This window comes from Plectropomus leopardus, chromosome 4 (genome assembly GCF_008729295.1).
Source record: "Plectropomus leopardus isolate mb chromosome 4, YSFRI_Pleo_2.0, whole genome shotgun sequence".
In the NCBI taxonomy this organism is placed as follows: domain Eukaryota; kingdom Metazoa; phylum Chordata; class Actinopteri; order Perciformes; family Serranidae; genus Plectropomus; species Plectropomus leopardus.
Genome location: NC_056466.1, coordinates 8,203,692 through 8,226,641, shown reverse-complemented (window position 1 = coordinate 8,226,641; position 22,950 = coordinate 8,203,692). Strand labels below are relative to the sequence as shown.

Here is a 22,950-nt window from a genome sequence, read left to right as displayed (position 1 = left end):
GGTTCTTTCTTTTTTCCCTTTTGTGTTTTTTTTCTACCATCTATAAAAGAGGGAACAATGGGCTGGCTGTCTTTGGTTTGGCTGCTAATGAATCCAATACTTCCCCCTTATGGCAAGGGCTGATTAGAAGAAGAAAAAACACATTTTGTCATAGTCTCTTTTGATGGAAAGCCCTATCTGTCTATGTGGTGTGAGTGCATGCCTGTGTGTGTGTGTGTGTGTGTGTGTGTGTGTGTGTATAAAGTGTTGCGTCATAGCAGTTATGGGGTGAATAGAGTGACCTGGGGGTTTGTTTCAAAGGCTGCCAAGGGCCCACCCTCCTCTCCGTTTTCCTCTCCTCTCCACCTCTCTTTTCTCCTCTGCTTCTTCATCTTTTTCCATTCTAACCTCAACGTGCTGCTTTTGACGATTGAAAACACCATCACACACTTTTGTTATTGCTGTATGTGCTCCCTACTTACAATCATAGCCATTAAAACATCATCTATCTTCACTGTTGGTCACCGTTAAGGAAAGCTAGCAAAACTGTATTTATATTGCTCATTTCATTCAAGGTGGAAGCACTATGTGCTGCACAAAGTGTGAGGTAGAAGGCATTAATCAACTGACCATAATAGTGAATCCAGTCCATTAAAATTAACAGTAAAACCTCATGAAATAATAAAGATGAAGAAGAAACCTATAAAAAATGCAAAGTTGTGAGTCAACTGCTCAAAAAATGTTAAAATTCAATAAAATAATAATATTTAAAGTAGACTGTCAAAAGAGAGTAACATGTATTTATTAAAATAAATAAATGAACTAAAAACTAAATAAAATAAGATAAATAGACCAATAAAAGATGATAACACATGAGTAAAACCAACAAAATATAATAATAGATAAACCAATAAACCAGTTAAAGTAAAAGCATGCTTGAGTTAAAACAAATAAAATCAAACAAAATAATCAAACTAGAGTACTGGATTGTGCAGCTAAAAAGGAACGTCTTCAATTTAACTTTAAAAGATGATACTGGAGTCACTTATGTTCATTAGCTTCTTAAGTGTCAAAAGTACCTTGCAAAGAGTTGCCTCTGGTCCGTGAAGCATCAGTTACGCTCCCTTTTACCACTGATGCAATAATGCAAACTTATGATCTTCATCTAGGGATCAGTAGATGCAAAAGCATCATCCTGATCTTTCTTTTTCAGAGGCAAAGTGGACATTCAAAGAAAAAAAACATCCAGGTCACTTAGAAATGAGGCCCCCTGGTGGAGGGGAAACACAGCAGCACAAAATGGTGGGGAGGTGGAAGAGGAAGAAGGAGGAAGAAGGAGGAAGAGGGGTGAGGGAGGAAGGGAGGGGTCTGCATGAAGTAATGGCTGCCAGATGTTTTGGTATTATCGCAGGGAAAAATTCTATTCCAGCCGTAGTCATCTATCATGTTCGCCAGTCGACGGCACTTAGAGGCCGGCAGATAGACAGACAGGAGACGTGAAGGGAGATAAGTGTGTGTGTGTGTGTGTGTGTGTGTGTGTGTGTGTGTGTGTGTGAGAGAGAGAGAGAGAGAGAGGGAGAGAGAGAGAGATGGTGGTGTTGTTGGTTGAGGTATGTAATTATACACCTAGTTCATGGTATGTGCTGTTGAGTACTTAATGTCTCACTGTCTTGAAAGCATTAACTGTTGTTAGTGAGTGTTTAGAAATGTATTAGTTTCATCGTGCAGCATGGGGTCTTATTAAACATTTGAAATGTTTAATACAGTTATTAATTAACACCCTTATGATATGCTTTTTTTCTTATTCTTTTTTCTTTAAGTCAGAGTATGAAATTAGGGGAACTATGGTAGCTTCCCATACAGCCTTATTTAAGAAATTTAGGAGGAGCTCCAAAATATTGGATTTTGGGCGCCACTTTTCTGCATAAGGGCCTGTGTCCACATAGCATTTATTTATTTTTTTTTGAGTGTCGGCTTATTTTTTTCAATTGATTCCAATGAGTTGAAAGTGTTTGTGGCTTCGTGCAGCCATCTAGAAATAAGGTGCTGCACCCGTGCCTTTTTTCAGAGCATTTTCGTGTGGCCACCCCGAGCGCTTCTGGTTGAAAATCTCTAAACTTTTCTAAAAGGGGTCGGTGTTGTCACTCTTTGTGTCTATTCTGAGTTTCACGAGATGTCAGACAGAATATCACAACAAAGACAGAAAATCCTATTTTTGCACTTAATGCACTGTAGGAGGTCAACATGTGAGGCTGTGGGTGTGTTCATAATTGCTATGGGATGCAGCCTTGGTCTGATTTGTTTAATAAAGTAATGCAAACTCTTTCCTGTCCACTGCAAGTTGGCCTTTTTCATTGTGTCTTGGCAGAGAGCAATTAAAAAAAACAAAACAATGCCATGGTGAATAACTGTTCTGTGTCACCATTGTCCCAGGCTACGTACTCTTCGTGTGAATTGAAATGTAGTCTTAGTATATTTTTGCATGTAGGCGGGCAAATTCATGTTTGCTCATTCATGTGTGCAGTACCCCAGCAGGGCTCCCCTGAAAGCTATGTTGGAATGTCAGCATTGTTTATAAAGAACAGAAAAGTCACAATCAAAAACTTTTTTACTTATTTACTAAAGGACGTCCAAGGTCACACTATTTGGACATGCGTCTTCAGGGGGAAGTCCCAGGGGGAAGTCCTAATTTTTTCTTAACCATCCACCACCCAAACCTTCCTTCTGACAAGACCTTGTCTGCTGCCGTCAGTGCATTGGTCACATGATTGCAGAATCAAAATAGCAAGATATCTACAAATTTGGTTGCATTACTTTTCATATGAAAACATACAAGCACTTTGTAAGAACAGGCTGAAATATTTACATGCATAATCAAAGAGCTTGGACTCATATGTATAAAATATACAAATATGAAATATTTAGAGATTGGTTGGTTAGATTCATGGCAGTTGTTTTCAAAATATGTAAAATGGATCCCAATTGAATCATAGTAGTGAACATTGTAATTGCCACTAGGGCTGTGCGATATGATTAAATATATTGTCTGAGGACTTAAAAAAGTCTATCATTTCTTATTATGCTATATCATTTATTTTGTTTATGTCACCTGATAATGCTTTGCATCTGTCTGCTTTGATTTATTTAATTATAACAATACTTTTTTAAAACTTAACTATAACAGTACTTTATTTACCTTTATATTTTGCTTTATTTAGCATTATAACATGTTTTAATAAACTTCATTATAACAGTAGTTAATGTAACTTTATTTTATTTGTATGTGTAGTTCATTTAATATTTTTTATTTTAGTAGTTTACAGTAGTTATATAGTGTGTATCATGATATAGCCTAAAAATAAAGTGATATTATTTTAAAGTCATATCGCCCAGAACTAATTGCCACCATTGTCTGTCTACAGTGGAAGCTATGCAGTCTTGATCAACAACCACTTCATATTTCTCCATTAATTGCATTGATTTCAACATGCACTGCTGAGCAAATTATTATGAATGAAGATGCTTTGTAAGATTTAACAAAATGGAGTCACATTCAACTCCACACATAAATCCTCCTGGCCCTCCAAAGGGTGATATGATGTTTTGTTTCCTCTACTGTGATGCAGTTGCAGTTTAAAAGAAAATGAGAGAAAGAAAGGCTGGAATGGGATCTTTGAATGACTGCCAAGGCATGGCCTTGATGCGTACTCAGGAAAAATTTACCCTGCATGGTGACATACAGGCCCAGAGACTCGTAGACCGGCCCCAGACAGCTACTTACGTGACTCAGCAAGTCATTTAGTAGTCTACCGTGACTACACAGCCAACTAGTCACACCCTATCATTGTCATTGATTGGCCCAAAGGGATTCTGTGTCATATTTAGGAAGCATCATTTTCTGTGCTGCCTTTGGCTGGTGGTTCATCTTTACTGTGTTTTTCAGCTTTGGTTATACTGTATTTAGCATTTACCTACATGGCATAATATAAAGGGTCATGTCACCATTGGTTGTTTTGCACATCACCACCAACACAGACTCGAGGTTCACATGCTACTTGAGGAGCACTGGGATCTTCAGAATCACAGCTGAGCAGGAAGCAAATCAAGGAGGAGTTTTAGCCTTGTGTGCCATAATTATGCTTTTCAGCTTCTTTATTCAGGGAGGTAAAAATATTTTTTTTCTCAGTGGAGTCTGTCTTTGAAGTGAGCATTGATAAGTTTCACTTTTAGGTCAGTTTTCCGTCGGATAGGGATGTCTGTTTGCGAAGTACTGAGCCTATGACTAACTAAATGAGACTTGGATCATACTACACAAGTTGTGTGAGAGTTTTTAAATGGATAATTTGATAAAGTTGCTGTTTTTAAATGCAGACTGTGACTTCAATTAACGTTTTTTTTTTTTCTCCCGTTTTGGGATTCCTCATTAACCTTAGAGGCCTACAAGAAAAACATTTTCTTAACATATTCAGTGTAACAGGGGAAGAGTCATTTTTATACAAATGGTAATTTGGGGGTTGAAGGTATAGAAAGCACCTGTTATATTTAAAGGAGCTCTTTATGATATTTAGAGTGTGTCCATTACTAAGAGATTGTCTGAACATGGATCTCAACATGGAGATGACTAAGCCAGCAAGTAGCAGCAATGGTGCTAACAGCGCAAACAGTGCTAACAATGATGTAGCTGACAGAACTAACAGTGTTGAGTTGCATTAACGTGCACATACAGTCAGACCATTTAACACAATGAAGTGTGTGTGTGTGTTTGTGTTGCGGTCATAGTGGGGTCAGCTCTGTCTGACGCCAGCTCTCTCACTAATTATCTGCTCTCCTGTCTTCACCTGAGGCCAGACTCAGGCCATTACATCTCACGTTAGTCTTTGTCAGGACGAGAAAAAATCCTCTCGAGCACTTTTTCCCTCCGTCTCCCACCAACAACATACCGACTGGGATGAGAGATAAGGCCTTATCAATGGATAACTGAGTGACAGCTCCATCAGATACCATGGCAATGTGAAGAGCATGTCAATAACTCTTCTATGGGACTGCTTGAATGTGTGTCACTGTTTCAGCTGTAAATGTGACAAAACTAAAGTTTATTTATTGGGTTTGACTTTGACGGGTACAAGAATGGGATTATTTATCGACCACAAACCTAAAACAATATTCTAACTATTCAGACCACAGAATTTTAATTTTGTCAGATTGGAGAAACATTTAAAATTATTTAACCACAGGACTCCAAAACTCATATTCAATCCATCAATCATTTCTAAACACACAGCCTCTGTGTGTCAATAGAGCAGTTAGCTTTTTATGTCATGCAACTATATGCATCATATTAATAATAACAGATTTCAACATGAAGTTTATAAGTTCATGGTATTGTTTAATCAAGGCGATATCAAGTCTTAAGACGGGCTGATTCTGCACTGGGTCGATGCAGCAGTTATTCATAATATGCCCATTACTTTGTGATTAGTCTTTGGGATCAAAAATACAAAACTATCGCCAGAAAAAAAAGTTCATAAAAATTGTTGAAAACCATGAGTATGTTAATTTGGTACATTATTTTGTAGCAGATGCGTTGAAACTGTGGCAAATGTATGGTGGTTAGGTTTAGGCAAGAAAATCACTTGGTTATGGCTAGTAAAAAGATCATATTTTGGCTTAAAATAAATTTTGGTTGCCCTATTGCTGTTTGGAAACACCACGTGTTGGTGAAAAAAATCAGGTTTTGTGGCTTAAAGGCCACTGGCAAATGCTGTGATGTGTCGTTTAAGAACACCTAGTTTTTCAACCAAAAACGCCACAGGGAAACAGAGGTGTGCAGTTTAAGACAACCAGATTTAGTAAAAAAAACAACTAAAAAAAACACCAGTGGCAATGACGCAAAGGGTTGCCAAAATACAACCAGTGTTGTTTGTGTCCTATAGTCTGCAGATTGCAGTCATCTCACCCAGGCGACACCCAGTTTAGGTGGCTCAAACACTGCTATGAAATGCAGCAACGTGTCTGTGATAATCACCCAGGTTCTGTGCCCCAGACACGGTTGGGAAATTCCTTGATGTGTAGCTAAGGACACATAGGTTGCTATTAAAGCTGCAAAGGTTGCCAAAAAACTGGGCTGATGGTTGAGGTTTGCATGAGAAATGGCTTCTGAAGATCAGGAAATGTAAATGTAGCATTACTGAAAACAAGAAACTCCTCTGCATTTTCTTTATGGTCTACATAAAAACAAATGCAGCAGCACCAGAAAAATATAGCAGAAAACAATACCGAAGCTCAATAAACTAATCAAGACTCTCCACGTGAAATTTTACATTTTTGAGGAGGGTCACATCAGCTGCCCAAAGTGCTACACACAAAGGCACCATGAGAGTTTGCTACAGAAAACTTTGCAGGAAGGAATATTGCAGATTTTGTTGGATTGTTGTCTGGAGCAGCAGGTGCAACATCAAACATAACCGTCAAAAAAGTCTAAATAGACTTGAATATGTCGCTCAACAGATGAGCAAAGTGATATTAGAAGGGTGACCTTAAATTATTTCAGATATTTAGACAGAAGCTAATAGACCTAAATCCCTTTTCCATTTGATTACCACCTGCCTCCTTAAAGAAGTTTTCACATCAGCTTCCAGGTGATTATTTAAATGGGATGTAAGAATATTTGGCTCCAATATTCCCTCATCTGTGTCACAAATCACAGAAATGTTACCACAGGCAGCAAACACGGCAACAAATCCTCCCGCTGTCCAAAGTAATACGTAATATTTACATAAATACAACCGGCACTGCTTATATAACGAGAGTTAAAGTCATTCTCTGTTAAATTTATGATAAACCTTCTCTGATCTGTTGCAAATAGTTAAATACATCGAGTATCCCCAGGTGTAGCAACAAGGTGTCATCCTGTCCTCCTTCCTGATGCTTTCGGCTAATTAAAAACTGATAACACCTTGACATGGATGCTCCACTGCACGGCTGGATCCAGGGGTGCAGTGGAAGCATTTGGCCCCAGCTGAAACTTGATTGGCTCCTGTTTGCTTCAAAACACTTCTTTGGCTAAATTTTCAAAGATACGCAGACTTCAAAACTTCCCACTATTATTCAGAAATGTACAATATGATTGAGTGAAACTGCTTTATTAAGTAAAATTCAGTAAAATGATTTTAAATATAGAATTATGATAATTAGAAATAAAATTCTCTGTAATTTTTTCGCTAACTTTAAAGAATAAATAAGTCTAAAACCACTCATTTCTTGCAATTTTAAGCTCATTTCTATTCAAGTTGCTCATTCCCTTTTCCCCATGTTTTTGAAAGAAATAAAACTTTGCTCAGGGTTCAAATACTGGTGAAAGATGTCTAAATGCAGCACAAGGAAAGTGCTGTCAGTCCAGATTCCAAAGGGTCATACTGTTTGTCCCGTGATATTTGCTGCAGTGACATAACTGCATGCATGGAAACATTTACAATCACTGACAGCAGCCTCTCTAATCATTAAAGTAATACAAGAAAACACTCATACATCAATACAAAACAACACAGCCTTCAGGGACAGGTAGACGGGGAGAGAAATGTCCCTGTGGGTGAAGGTCTTTAAATCAGAGAAAATAACTCTTTACAGTGGAAGATTTATGTGTACACGTATTGATGCAGATGACGTCACAGCCACACATGACTAACGCTCTGTGAAATGAATCCCTCAAGAGGACAAAAAAATGGCCAAAAAGTCTGCACCATAGGGGGTTGGGAGGACTTGTTTGTCCTCCACAATAACTTACAGTGTTGTCTGGCACCTAAAGTTTCTGTTTGCCCTAAATTGATTTGCTGTTAGGTCTGTTTACATGCATGGAAGTCACCAGGATGTAGGAAATGAACACAGATTTTCCTGGGGCTGGACCTACAGACCACACGCTTAGTGCTGGGTGCGCCGCTGTGTAAACTATGACCCTTGATTTAGAAAAATCTGGCCCTGCTCCACATATAAATGAATGCATATTATTTTTATACATGCTTGTAGTTGCTTTTCTATGAATAAGTTAAAAAATGTCAATTCAGTATTTTTGTTTACCAAAAAAAACCCCTCAGAATAAAAAAAAAAAATTAAGTGCCATTTGTGTCCTTTTAGACTTAAAAAGGCATGAACTTGAGAACTTCAGTATTTTGAACTCCCATTCACTCCTCTGCAAACCTAAAGTCAGAAATAAAGTAAGGCCTAATCTTTAATTCACACGTAAACAATGAACATGAATGGTACCTGCCATCATTGAAATTGATCGGCAAGTCTTTTCATACAAGGTTTAACATTAGACAATCTGTGTTATTTTGCTGTTAATGGATTGTAGGCTATATTCGTGAGATAGTTGTAAACACAGAGGCAGAGGTGAAAAACTCCATTTTCAGTTGTAGAGAAACAATTATATTAGCAAGTAAGAACTTGTCATTAAGTCAAAATCTTGAATTTTATTTGTGGATATGAGTAAAATTTAAATAAAAAAGTGTGTCAGGTTAAAAAAAGTGGTCTTTAGGGAAAAAGGTATCCTAAGTCTGAAAGTGGCAACAGAAAAAAAAACAGTAAACTAACTTTTATCACACCAAAAATAAATTTCAACAATGCTATGACTTAAAACCATCTAATATGTGATGCAGACTGTCACATATAGGTTTCTTTCAGCATTGGGGTATAAACACATGCACTGGGGAGTTTGGGATCCTCTGCCAGGAAATTTCTTGCATCAAAGACTTAATTTCCTGCATTCAAATTGTCTGTGCCAAAGTGTGCTTTTTCTGTAGTTCTGTATAATGGAAATGTCTGTATTATCATCAAAATGAAAGTCCTCTGCTTTTGCAGTGTTTTGTTTTGGGAGGGGGCAAATGCACATGTTCTATAAATCAAGCGGTGTCCCCTGCATCCTGTCCGAAATTTAAGTTGCGTCCCTGTCCGGAATTCTATAACAATAAAATCCAGGGTTAGGTTTTGTCATGCTTTGTTATCTTTTTGGTTTCTAATTCCCCCCTTTTAAACACGGAGTCCTCACATGCTGAACAACAACAAAAACGTGTTTTGTTTCCCAATAAGAACAAATGCTTATGTGTGGATAACATTCTTGTTACTTTTCTGAATCATCAGCTCAAAATTTTAATGAATTTGCACAGAATCCTGTTTGATCAATTGAGAGTAAGAAATCGGAACTTTACATCACCAGGTGGTGGTTTATTAAATTCTTGACACTGTTTACATCCCACATAAAGCATTATTTAGTCTCCCACCACATTTTCACACCACAACATGGACACTTCGTCATCACTGTGACGTCAATATACATTTACAACCCAAAAATTGAGAGAGAGAGAGAGAGAGAGAGATGGAGAGAGAGATGGAGAGAGAGAGACTTCACATACACCTTGTTTAATCAAAGTTAGGCCTGCTCAGTAAATGTCAGTCAGCAGAGTGGCTGCTCGGGTCCTTCTTATACGGCCGCATTGCACATAAATATATTCCGTTAAATAAAGCAGAGAGCACGTTGACACCCCGTGCACGTGTTGTGTAATTGTGTTCGTGTGTGTGTGGCGTTGGTGGTAGTTTCATGGGAGGTGTTTCGAGGAGAGAGAAGAAATGGCCCGCCTGTCCCCGTTCTGTTTCCCCTCGATAGGAGAAGAGACTCCGCCGGACTCCGTTCACTTTATCAGTGGTTTAAGGCTACTTTGCTCAGTGGAGACGCAGCGTAGCGTACACATCTGGTAGAGGAAAACCTGAGAGCTTTTATAGACCACTCTTTGATTCGGCATACATCCCGTCCGCCAAATAGCACCTATTTCTATGGGCTCAAGAAAACCGAAAACTTGGCAAAGCTGGTTCATTTGGACGAATCTAAGAGTTTATTATATTGATTCACGGACTCAAACGTTATATGATGTATTATTATAACCTGGTTAAAACCATTTGGACTCACACACAATATGTCGTCCAAGCTTTTACTGCATTTTAAATAAGCCTACCCCGAAAGTTTCCACTGCTGTCAAAAATGTGGAATTGTAGAGAAATTGTGTGTGACAGAACATCTAAAATATTTTCATTTGGCGACATTCATGTGTGTTTCTAAATTAACCATTTGAAACCTGAGCAAACTGGCATGACTTCTCTCAATAACATGGAAAGAAGACGACGAGCAACTTCACAAGAAATGGCTCAAAAATGCAAAACAATTAGGCTAGTAGCTAAAAAGTTGCAATAAAATTACTGAAAAGTAAGAACACACACAAAAAAAGACAAAATGAGCAAAGAACTCTAAAACAAATTAGAAAAATGTCCCTGCGAGGGGATATATATATATATTGTATATATACATATATATATATATATATATACACTACACATTTTTGTGTGGGTTTTTTTCGACAACATTTAATAACCTCCCTCAGCGCTAATCAGGTCTTTCCTGGGCCCCTTTTCCTTTTTTTTTTTTTTTTTTTTTTTTTTTTTGCAATTTATGGGACATTTCTTTGCAAGTTGCTTTTAGGTTTTCCCCATGTTTTCAAAAGAAATCAAACCGATTGTCTCAGGTTTCAGAGGTTTAAATGCTTGTAGAAGGCGCCTGAACGCAGCATAAGAAAACTGATTTTAGTCCTGGTCTTAAATGGTTAAAATCGACACTAAAACTCATTTAAAAGGCCATGTTTAATATTTTCATGAGGGTTTTTTTCTCGGGGTACAATTTTAGGGAGGAAATTCAGGTTCAGGGTCAAACCTGCACAGAGAACCAAACCGCAGATCGCTGATGAAAGGTGGCGGTGGGGGAGTTGTAAATCTGAAGTTATGTCCGCTGAGAAACTCCAACTTTCTTCGTGTCTCACCAAAGTGAGCGGAGGCCTACACACGCAGCACAGTGACCAGTCCACCGTGAACAGCGTAGAGGTCCAGAGAGGTGACGATGAGCGCTGGTACAGTTCACCAGAGCGCGTCATTACTGTCCCGTCACCCCCTGAGGACGGAGCTGGAGGAGGGACAGGGCGCTGTCAGGAGGGAGAGAAGGAGGCGCTACTGTTTGAGTTCCAGAGCCCAGACATGTTGAGGCCATCCTGTCCGTCCTTTACTCTTCTTATCGCCCGCTGTCGATGAGGATGACGATGAGGATGATGATGATGTTGTCTTAGGGATCTCCACCTGCAGACACAAGACATCCAGTGTTATTTCTGTTACATACTGATCCATGGAAAATAGCTACAGATAGGCGATTGAAAGCAGCATTTGCCAAATCGTTTTGTCTCAGTCACAGCTGACTTGCGTTCTCCAAATAGGATATGACCCCTGAGTTTTTTAATAGCAAAACGCAGAATATATATTCAACCCACTTTCACCCATTGCCTACAAATTAAACGGCTCCACACTTTGAAATAAACGTGCAATGCGCAGGCAAAAGTCCAGTTTTGCGTGTATATGATACGCCTTTCCTTTCCATTCATTTCTGTGGAGAGCGGATGCGTCCAAATACAACTCATCACCTTAGCTGAGATGTTAGACATTTGTTGGTGACAGGGCTTCTTTGGGCTTTCATGCCACACTTTGTAGCAAGAGTCTATAATGTTTTTTTTCTGTGTTTTTGTATTAACATATTGAATTTAGGATCATCCCACATTGGTTAATGTCCCAAAACACGTTTACATACACGAATTTTTTTTTTTTTTTAAACTCGTAAGACTATTTACGATGCTGAATAATCAGAATCACTTTTTGGTCAGGAGTTGAAGTATGACTATGTACAAGTAATTTGAATCGCTTTTTTCCCCATTGTTGCCAACATATAAGCTAGATAGACACAGCAGGAACAAGGACAACGAATTTGGACAAATAGAGGCAAAACAATATAGGCCTATGCGAAAGTATATTAAAAAAAATGGGCGTTTATAACAAGAATTACACAGAAGAATTACCTGCAAATGTTTACATGCCCCACTGTTTCAAATGGCCACCTGCCTTACTCAGGTGACTTGGCTGATTTTAAATATTTTATAATTAATCGATTGTAGTTTGTTTCACGACAGTGAAACGTTAAATTTTGATTGTGTGTGTGTGTGTGTGTGTGTGTGTGTGTGTGTGTGTGTGTGTGTGTGTGTATGAACGCTTTTATTATTTCAAGAAACATTTCCTGTAGACAATGTAAAATAAACGGACTGATTTCATGTAGTAAAGAGTAGCATCACTTAGCGTTTAATGTGACATAAGTTATTATTAAGTCATATTTATACTTAATTTAATTTATATTATTAGTTTTATTGTTATCACTTTACATCTGACAACAGCTTTGAAGCCATGCTTAAAGCCTAAGCATGACAGGAGTGACTGTACACGTTTAGTCAATAATGATAATAATAATAATAGCCTTATAATAATAATAATAATAATAATAATAATAATAATAATAATAATAATAATAATAAATCACTTAATTTCCTGCACTCTGGTGAATTTTTCTTCACCATCTGCGCCTTTTCTGTGTTGTTTCGGCACCAATTTATGGTGTCTTTCATTTTGTCAAAATAAAAGTCCGTAGCAGTTGATACAACAGGCCAATGTTTTATTATGAGGGATAATTGCTCATGCTCTAACTCTTGAGAGTGACGTGCCCCTGCGTCCCCCCGAAATCAGTATCTAAAATAATAGCCTCGACTAATCGACCTTTCTGACTGAAATGTAGGCTATATGTTGTATGGACTGAGCAAAAAGCTTAAATGAGACGATAATAACTTGGGTACCAAAGAGGCACGGGTCGATAATTTATAATATTTATATTCATATTTAAAATTGATTTATAGTGCAGCGAGTTATCGTCTTGACACTGTGCAACCTGAGCGCCACCGGAGATGCATCCGACGAAAATCATGAATGGATTTTGCGCCGTCACTGAGTGTTTGATGACACAGTGACACTAACCTGCTCAAAGTACTCCAACAATGCTGGATGTGGTCGTCCCGCCTCAGTCCGTTTATTCACGCTGAAAGACGGGATCTGCAGGATTTGCGCCAACAGCCTCGACTCACCATTTTTCTCTTACTTCATAAAAAATGTGGCGATGTCGTCCTGCTTTCAGCGAATAGCCCACACCAATTGTGAAGCGGTCAACCACTGTTCACTTCGGTAAACACACTGTAATCCAGAGGCCAACATCCGCAAGCCGGCATTTAAAACTGGAGCGCGTCTTTGAAGTTGTGGCATCTGAGTAGGCCTCTCTCAGTTTTGCGGAGCGAGGTTTAAAATATCAAACACACGGTTAATATCATAAAATACGTCCATTCAAACGGGACAGATCACCTGCAAAGCAAACTTGTCGATAACTTAAAACACTCTGTAAAGGACATTTTGTTATTTGTGCGCTTATACGTTTATTCTTGATAGGCTACATTTGAATTCTTTCTAGTTGTATGCTTTTAAAATGTAGAATTTTCTTGCTATTAGTCAAATAACGTATCAGGTTTTAAAACCTTGTCTCCACTGAACATTTTTTATTTTTTATTATGCTGCAGTTTCAACATTTAAGTGGTCCCGCTTCATATGACCCATTTAAAATAAAAAACAAAGGCAGAAAAAAGACAAGCATTTAATAAAAGAGGGCTCAGTAGTTAAATCCTTGTGCTCTTGCAGAAACGTGCGTATAAAAGATCAGAGGGTTTGCGTTGAAATACCAGACATTTGAATTCATGGTGACATATAGGCCTGTGTGTGGGGAAAAAAACAAAAAATGAAAATGGAACGTATTGGGTCTAAAAATCGACCTGATACTATTTAGGTCCAGGTGCGTTTATAAAGCCGTAAGGTCCAATAAAAAATGCGAGTGCTGGCAGCAGGACGTGTCTGTAATTACCGCTAACAGGAGGAGTCTGTGCGTAATGATATACACAACCATACAGCAGACATCCACAAAACAAGTCCGTCCCATTTGTTTTGATTGCGTAGTGTTGTTTTATATGGTGTGCTATAGGCCGCAGCAGCTGTAACAGCGCGTTCTAAGAACAAAAAGTACAAAACAGTACAAGTTATACAAAAGGTCACACTTTCAAAAAAGAGTAGCAAGAAAATGAGCAAGAATAAAAACAATAATAATTTCTGGCTAAAATAATAATAATAATAATGGTAATAATAATAATAATAAACATGTAGATGAAATACTAATCTATAACTATCTATATTAGTAGTAGTATTAGTAGTATTATTATTCCACTAACACACACTGAGTTCATACTAGACCTCCACTACTTAATGATAATATTCCATGTCACCTATGAATTAACAAATTATAATGTCATTAACAGATCATTTTATTACGTCATATCATCATTTGATAAACATCTAAAATGTTCAGCTAATTTAATGAGTCACAACTACTTTTTAATTACACATTTTTAAAGCCTGTACTATAACTTTATTTAATTATAAAAAATATGAACGAATATTGTGTAGACTATTCACAAGTGCATTATATATAAGAGAGTGCCTCACTGCTTAAACTAAAACTGTATTAACGTTTCCACAAACTAACAGCCAGTATATCTTTTACCTGTGATCTTAACATGGGGTTTTGTCAGTGTTTTATTATTTATGTACACTTGGTTGAATTTCTTAGGCTTCTTAGAAGCACACACGTGACCCCACTTTCCAGTCCCATACACTTGTCAAGACAGCAGTCCAGTCTCTTTTAGTCTGCAAGCAACATATCACTGAAAGTGATACATATTACTGTCTGCCGAAAGCACAAGCATGTAAAATTACAGCTCTCTATATCCATGATATCGCTTACAGAACCAAAATGCCACAAAATGACACAGAGAGAACGTTAAAACTGTTTGTTTTTCTGAAATATTATCATTGCAGCAAATTGAAAAGGTGTGCTGTAATTCAGTCAGTTACATGCAGGTCTGTCACCAGTGATGCTGCATAATGTTTTGTAACACCTCTATCTGATCACAGATATGTTGAACTGATTTCATGGTGTGCTATGAGTATAATGGGGTTTTTTGGATTTTTAAAAAAAATTAATATTATGAAACGGTTACATGTTTGCCTGCAAATATGCTACTGCCTGTCTGGCCAGGACACTAGGGAAGCAGATTTTTCATCTCAAAGATGCTTTTGCTGGTAACTAAATAAAAATACATAAATACATACTTTTTAAATAAATAGATAAAAATAATTAATCAAAAATGCAAACAGAAATTTTAGAAATAATTTTAGAAAATGATATAAATTTACATTTGTAATCAGCTTTGTAAAAACAATTCAGGTAAAGATTACTCTTAAAACCATGCACATATTTTTAATTTTAAAAAATTGACTCAAGCCTAAAATGAGCAAAACTGATCAAACAGATGTCTTGGTTAAAATCCAGTAGCATCCGGTTCTCTGCCTCTATTGATTTTGCACAAACTGGATCATTGGATTATTCCATTGTGGTACAACAACATCCACAGTGAACCAGCCTGTTTGAGCCGTAATCAGAGACACAAAACATACAACAGTGTGGATGAAGAAAAAAAAACAAAAAACTTTAGAATTGTGAAAAAATCTCAATTCTGTCTTGCACACACGTGGTGTAATATAAACGCAGAGTCCCTGAAATGACTGAGTTTATTACCTCAAGCCCCCCCTTATTTGCAAGCTTAGAGGTCATCCTCTTAAATACACTTAAAATTCACTTATGGGTTAACCACTTAATCATTAATGTAAGAGCAGGCTGAGCAACATTAAGTGCTTACTTACACTGAGGATCAACCTCACTTAGTTACTCATCTTGTATTAGTTTCATGTTATCAAAAATATAGGGAGTTTTTAAACAAATTAAGGAATTGTTTGGTGTATCTATAGTGTCCTTGTTGAAGCAGGCGTGTGTGTATTAAATCCAGACAGAGTTGACATGAGTTATTAAGAGGACTACATCCTTCTATTAGTGATTGCAGTTTGAAATGTGAGGAAAAATTGCTTTCTGGCTTCAATTATGCAGCACACTTCCTATAGGCAGCACGCTAGGCAACAGACAGGAAATAATTATTCTGTTCGATTCTCTTCTAGTCTGTTCTGACCCCCTCTGTATGGTCCAAATGGGCATGCATTCTTTGTTTTTACACCTAAAGATTCCTTAAAGATTCCTAAAGCTTGACATTGCTCAGAATGAGGCGAGATGTGGTGATGAGGATAAAGGCATTCATCATGAGATTTATGTGTGTCAAAACAACAGGCTGCTAGTTTTGTCAAAGCGTGTAGAATCAATGACATGTTTGGATGTAGCAGTAAATAAAAAGACTATTACCTTTAGCCAGTGATCATATATAACTCCAATATAAATTAAATAATAATGTGATACTGCTGGCTTCTGTGTTTGAAAGAGCACAAATGGGTTTAAATCTCTTGGATGTTGCAAACGATAAATCCGTAGCATACCTTGTAAAGCTGCAGCCATTGGATATGGGCAGTATATAGACCAGAATTATGTGGATAATATGTGCGGCTGTAAAGGACGAAACCATCAAAAAGCGTTGTTAGGAATAATAGTGGTGGGTCTACACGGCTGAACCTGGCCCCTCCTGGCTCCAAGCTGTCTGAGGATGGCAACCAATTTTCTGGCTCCAGTGTTGATCACTTGGACTATACCATTATTGTGCAAAATCTTTTTGCTTGTTAAATGGGGATGCAATACGTTTTTTCTCCTTAAGTGAGGTGTTTATTATAAAGATTGGTAAACACACTTATATTTTACTGTTTACTCTCTCTTTAGTAGTCACCCCATATGCTTCACTGGCTGTTTAAATTCCTCCCCCAAATAAATAGGGCTAAGATTACCCTCCATTTGTGTATATGTGTGTAATTCCAGCACAGGAAAAGTCTGTGTTGCTGTTTCTCTCTCTCGCTCTCTCATACTATAGCTCTTTGGCCCACTTAGTTAAAAATGACAAAACATTGTGTATAATGTCAAGATGGCTTTGGAGGTCTAAATGGTGTTTGGACGGTCTACAGTGAGAAAGTGTTAATGGTCCTAGAGTCTCCCTGTGACAAATGCAGCTACTTGCATGTTATTTGGGCTTATGTTCATAAAACAATTTAGTAAAAAATAAAATCTCACAGAGCAACGGTTTCATAATTTACATGTTGCCTTGTCAGTATAATTAATCACATGTAAATGTACGTCTCCATCTTATTCTCAATGTAAGATGCTATAGACAATCAGCAAAATATTCGTGGCTGCTCTATTTTATTTTATTCATTTTGCCATTTTTGTCATGATGCAGAAATATTTATAACCCTAAGTTAAACCGTCGTGCACTGGCACAACTGCCTCGCAAGTCAAAATAACATTATCCTTTCACAAAAACAACAACAAACCCGTTTGCACATCGCTATTGTAAAGGCAGTGATGGCCGGTGAACCTCGACCTTTAAAAAAATAACCGCGCAGGATCCTGCATAAATCCAGCTGACATACAGCCTATTGCGCAAACATTATTATGTTTAGGACTGTAATTTAAATTTTAGACAATATGCTCGTATGTGCACCAATAAGCAAACCTCAAATTAATTTGTAATAAATACATTTACATGTAGTGGAATACATGTCAAAACCAATGTGTAATTAAATGTTTTAAGAAAGCTGAGTTGGCCCATATTTTTTAAATTATGTTTTTACGCACGGTTATTTCACAACATTTTTTTATGTTCGTTTTCGAGCATGAACGGTACGCGAATGGCAATATATAAAAGGAGTGTTGTTTTCCCGTTACAACGTTTTTACATGAGCCCACTAGTGCATTTCCTCTCGGACGCGTCTTTTTTTTCACTTCTAGTTGGACTAATGGAGAGAAAGTAGTTACAAGATGGTCAACTGTGACCTCCGGCCGTTAATCTTGGTGACATAAACCAAGAATAATTCACTTTAAGGAGAGAAACAATACATCATCTTCTCCCTGCAAACACTACGAATTTAGGTCATGCCTGCCAAATTATTATATTATTTTATATATATGTATTATTTGTATTTTCTAAAAAGGTGACTGCAATTTCCAAAGTAAGGAGGTAGTTTAGTTAATTCAATAATCAAACTAGACTATAATGTGCCTGTGTTTATCTCGCTATCACATCAGGTCCTCAAAATCTAGCTGCCTAATTCACTGAACTCTCGTCTGTTTGCAGGCTGTTGCCTCCCTTATGTTTTTCCATTACTTACCTACAAAGTAAGTAAATTTATTATTTATTATTTATTAGTATATTATATTTATGTAGCGCTTTTTACAGACATAGGTCACAAAGTACTTTACAAGGGCAATATACAGCACGCAATAAGGAAGGAAGATTGGGTGACTATCAAAGTCACGTATAAAAATGCAAAACTAAACTGTTGTAAAATGCCTTTAATCATAGACCCATTATGCCTTGGCTGTTGCTTGATTGCACGAAAAAAACAATTCATATTTTATGTCAAAGAACCGGTGCTTGCTATGGAAGTGTCAGACTATACTTGTAGTCCTTTGTTATATGATTTAACCTAGAAAATATTATGGTTTTGTCAGCTTTGGCTTGTATCTGATGAAGTTGCTATTTTGTTATTAATGTGGGAAAAAACAGTGACCTCATTAAGTGCAGAAGTAGCCTGTGTCACGGTGCATACGCGCTCTTACCGCCTCTCTCTTCCTCCTCTCCTCCCGGGCCTCCGTTTTCTTCAGCTCGGCCTTGAAAGCCTGCGTGTCTCCGTGCTGTCCGTCCTTGTCCAGGATGTCCATCAGGTAGGAGATGTAGCTGGTGGCCAGCCGTAGCGTCTTTATCTTGGACAGCTTAGTGTCGGCCGGTACATTGGGGATACACTCCCTCAGCTCCGCAAAGGCCGAGTTGATGCTCTGGGTCCGCCGCCGCTCCTTACGGTTGGCCGTGGGTCTCCGCTTCACGGGCCGGGGGTGTGTGTGGTGGTGGTGGTGCATACCGACCGTGGCTCCGTTCACAGAGATGCTTCCGGCTCCCGGGACCAAGCCGCCGGGTCCGTAGTGGTGGTGGTGGTGGTGATGGTGCGGGTCCAGGCCGCCTGTGGAGCTGCCGCCGCTGTTGCCATGGTACTCTGGGCTGTAGCCCGGCGCGAGGCTGTACTCGGTTGGAGACATATCCGCGTGACTTATCAGCCAGCTCGTGAAGTACGGAGGAGCCCCGGTGTCCTCGTGACACCGACCGGCCGCCGCCGCGTGCAGGGAATAGTGGTGGCTGTCGTGGTGGTGCATGACCGGGTGGTGAGGGAAGCCCGAGACGAGACTCATAGTGACACACACAAACACGCACCCACGCGTGCACACACACACTCTCTCATGCACGCACGCACGCGGGTCCTTCTCGGATGCTGCAGCAGAAAGCTCGAGCTCGCAGCTTAACTGTTGTCCCGTGCAGATGTTTGCATTTTGAAAAAGCTCTCCAGCGGCTTCCTTCAGAAATTGCTCCGACCGTGACTCCGTGCAGCAGCAAGCGAAACCCGGGCTGTGTTTTGTGGCCCAGTAGGCCGTTCACTTCAGTCCAAACAACTCCTCCTCCTCTAAGACATTGTTCCTCTCCCTCTTCCTCTATTATAAAGTCACAGCAGCGTTTATCCCTCCTCTTCTTCCTTTAGAAACTCACTCACAGTGCGCAGCTTATTCCTCAGTGCTCATCCTCCTCTGAGAGCAGCTGTCAGCCTCAGAGCCGTTTGGCAAGGCAGGACCAGTCTGGGCAGGCACTGGGTCACTACTGTCTTGTTGATAGCCTACTGAGCTATGGTGAAGCCAGAGAGAGAGAGAGGGAGTCTGATTTACTACGTCATCTTTACTACCGGGGAGGAGAAACTGACTTCACAGCATCTGTCAACCAATGGCGGACCCCCACCCCCTCCTCTGGCCCCGTCTGCAGGGTCTGTTTACTTCTCTTTTATGTCAATGGGCCTGCTAAGTAGACCTGCTGGCTCTCTCTCACACACGCGCGTACACACACAGGGGGCACATGCACGTATATGCACAGCAACAATTAGCCCACAAGGTCAAGAATAAAGTGAGATGATCCTGCACACGTTGCTAGCTTTTTAAAGTTTACACATTAAATGTAGGCAATCGCAATAGGGTCAGCATATCTTATATGTGGGCCTGTTTTTTTGTTTGTTTATTTGTATGTTAAATAATTATTTATATTTTTAAAAATGTTTTTAACGAAAATTAAAGCACTGCACTGCTTTCCAGAATTAAGCAGGATTATACTAATATTATTATTGATAGGCATGCTTTAAATTGTGTTGCCTATCTGCAGAATTCAGGGTGAAATAATTTTCATCATTAATTTTGATCTGCAACTGGTGTTTATGGTCATGCAAGTGGCGTGTTTTCAGTATTGTTTACACTGTAAAATCTGATGCATTTGCAACTTAACTTATTAACTTGTTGCAACTTAAAAATGTCAAGTTTAACTAAATCAATCTTTTTAAGTTTTTGCTGTGCTATAAATCTGTATTCTGCTGGTTGCAAACTAGTCAAACATATTTGTATTTTCTTAAACATGACAACAAAGCAGAACACACAAATGTCCAAACTTCATCATTGACAAAATCCTTTTTGACATGATCAAGTGAAGTCAGACGTGGTTTTCTGAGGTTGCTGACATTTACAAAGAACAAAGTAATTTCACTTGTCATTTTTAAGTTACATAAGCTTCACAAAATTAAGCAGCTACATTCTGAGTAAACGTAACAATAAGATATATAGGCTGTAATAAATAAATACACAAATTAATACATAAATAGTAATTTTTGCTTTACTTTTTTAAGTCAATCGGTTTCCAAGATGACTGTATGTAAGATGAACTTGTCAGATTTTACAATGTAGGTAGATCTGTTAAAGCCATGCCGATATCTATCCCTCTTTCAGAAAAAAAAATCATATATAATTCAAAATTCTTCCAACAGGCAGCAAAGTTTGGGGTACCTGGTCTGATGGATCCCATTTGGGCTATGTGTTCTCTGGCTTAGCTCGTGCTAGCAGAGCTAATGGACGAACCACTGGTGCACTCATTTCCAGTTGACATGATGTCAAATAGACACACTGTGAAGGCCACAGAAACAGACACGAGCCAGTCCTGGAGTTGTGCAATGCATGTCAGTTCTTTGGACTTAAATCAATACCTTTATTTAATTGCTGCTAAAAGCAGTGGATTTCTTGTGTCCCACACAGGCACACTGCAAGTCATGTGATAGCATAAAATACTGCAACCAAGAGTGGTCAGAGTTGCCTCTAATTCCAAATAATCATAAATAATGTGAAAAAATGTTTTAAAAAGGCTAATATCTTAATTTTGCTGATGTGAAAATTAAAAAGTCCCAAATATTTACATGATCTTAATCATTTCTTTGTAGTCTTGATATGTTTGCATATAAAATCCTAATGTTATGTATCTATTGTTATGTCCTATTTTTGTAGGCTTAAACTTATCACATGCCTTATACTTTTCTTTTGGAGCTTTAAATACAGTAATTAAGTGCATAATTTCCTAAATTCAAAAAAAAAACCAAAAAACTATAAACATTATTTTACAAGATATTTTTCATAAAGGCTACGTTTGACTTGACCTTTATAGCCCTTAAATAATTTATTACTGTTTCCAGAAAACCTAATTTCCAAAGCAACTATGAGACGAAATTACAACTCAGAAAGTTTCGACTGCAGACGCAACCCCAAATAACAGTAAATAGTTATTAGTATAAGTAAGTTTAGCTTATTGATGAAACGTTTCATACGTCCAAATATGAGGCAACTTACTTTATACGTAATTATAGTTGTTGTAATAATAATAATGATAATGATAATAATAATAACAACAATAATAATAATAATAATGATAATGCGCATTAGTTGTTAAGGTAAAAAAAACACTGCTGATGAAAATCATATATATTTATTATTTGGCTTGGAGGCGACTTTAGGTAGTTATATAACAGTTACAGTTTAGCTTTAGATTATAACTTCCCAGGTCATATAAATAAGCGCCAGTAAAATTTTAGGGCCGGTTCCGAGCTGACACAGTGACCGACCTCCTGACCGCTTCCCTCGGCTTCCTCAGGAGGAAAAGTCCGCTGCATCTCCGGAGCTGTACAATCTTGAAAAAACCGCAGTGAGCATATTACAGAGCCTGTGAAGTTTTCCTTTTTGTTTCGGCACAAGTCGCGATATAAACGGCCAAGGTTAATCTCTACTCTTTTTACCCTGTTATGGCAGTTACGTTAATAATCATGAGTTTTCATGTCCAGCGTATGAAAAACACGCAGCGTAAGAGCTCCATCCAACACACATTTACTCGAACATGAATGAATATAATATTTCACGCTCAAATATTTGCAGATCTATTTACTACACTTCCACTTCAGCTGCGAGAGAGAGAGAGAGAGAGGGAGAGAGGGGGAGAGAGGGAGCATAAATCAAATGGCAGCTTACCAGATCTAACCCAGAACTGTGGTTGTATATTGTCATTATGTGGGAAATTAATACATAAGTAAATACTTACCCCTTTCTCCTCTTAATAAAGCTTTTTAGGAATAATTTAAACTTGGGCTTTCTTATAAGAAAATGCCTATAGGCATTTTATGTCACCAGCAAACAAATGTCCCATTTAGTAACAAGGGGAGACATTAATTTTGATTTTAATCTAAAATACTACATTAATTACTAAATTGTTGAATTAGTAATCCCAACAAATAAAAAAAAGTCCAGGGAAAGACAGTCACCACCTTGTTTTTTTAAAAAAAAATAATTATGCTAATTTAAAATTAAATGACAACAGAAATTTGGTTAGAGTCACCTGGAAAATCTTGCTGGACCTCTATGACCTCTTTGAGAGCTGCTGAAGACCATCCAAGGATCACTGAAGGCCTTCCAAAGACCCCGGAAAATTCAGTCATGTCCCCTGGAAAACACACAAGAACGTCTGAGGTTAACTTCCT

General features: G+C 38.2%; 1 protein-coding gene across 1 annotated transcript; it reads right to left on the bottom strand.

The window, feature by feature from the left end:
* Positions 1 to 10,537: 10,537 nt before the first annotated feature.
* hand2 (heart and neural crest derivatives expressed 2) lies at positions 10,538 to 19,726 on the bottom strand. Its single transcript, XM_042485577.1, has 2 exons — positions 18,638 to 19,726; positions 10,538 to 11,145 (listed from the first exon to the last, which is right to left on the bottom strand). The coding sequence occupies exons 1-2, from the start codon at positions 19,259 to 19,261 to the stop codon at positions 11,020 to 11,022; spliced, it is 750 nt and encodes a 249-aa protein (XP_042341511.1). The 5' UTR covers positions 19,262 to 19,726; the 3' UTR covers positions 10,538 to 11,019.
* Between the last annotated feature and the right edge of the window lie 3,224 nt (positions 19,727 to 22,950).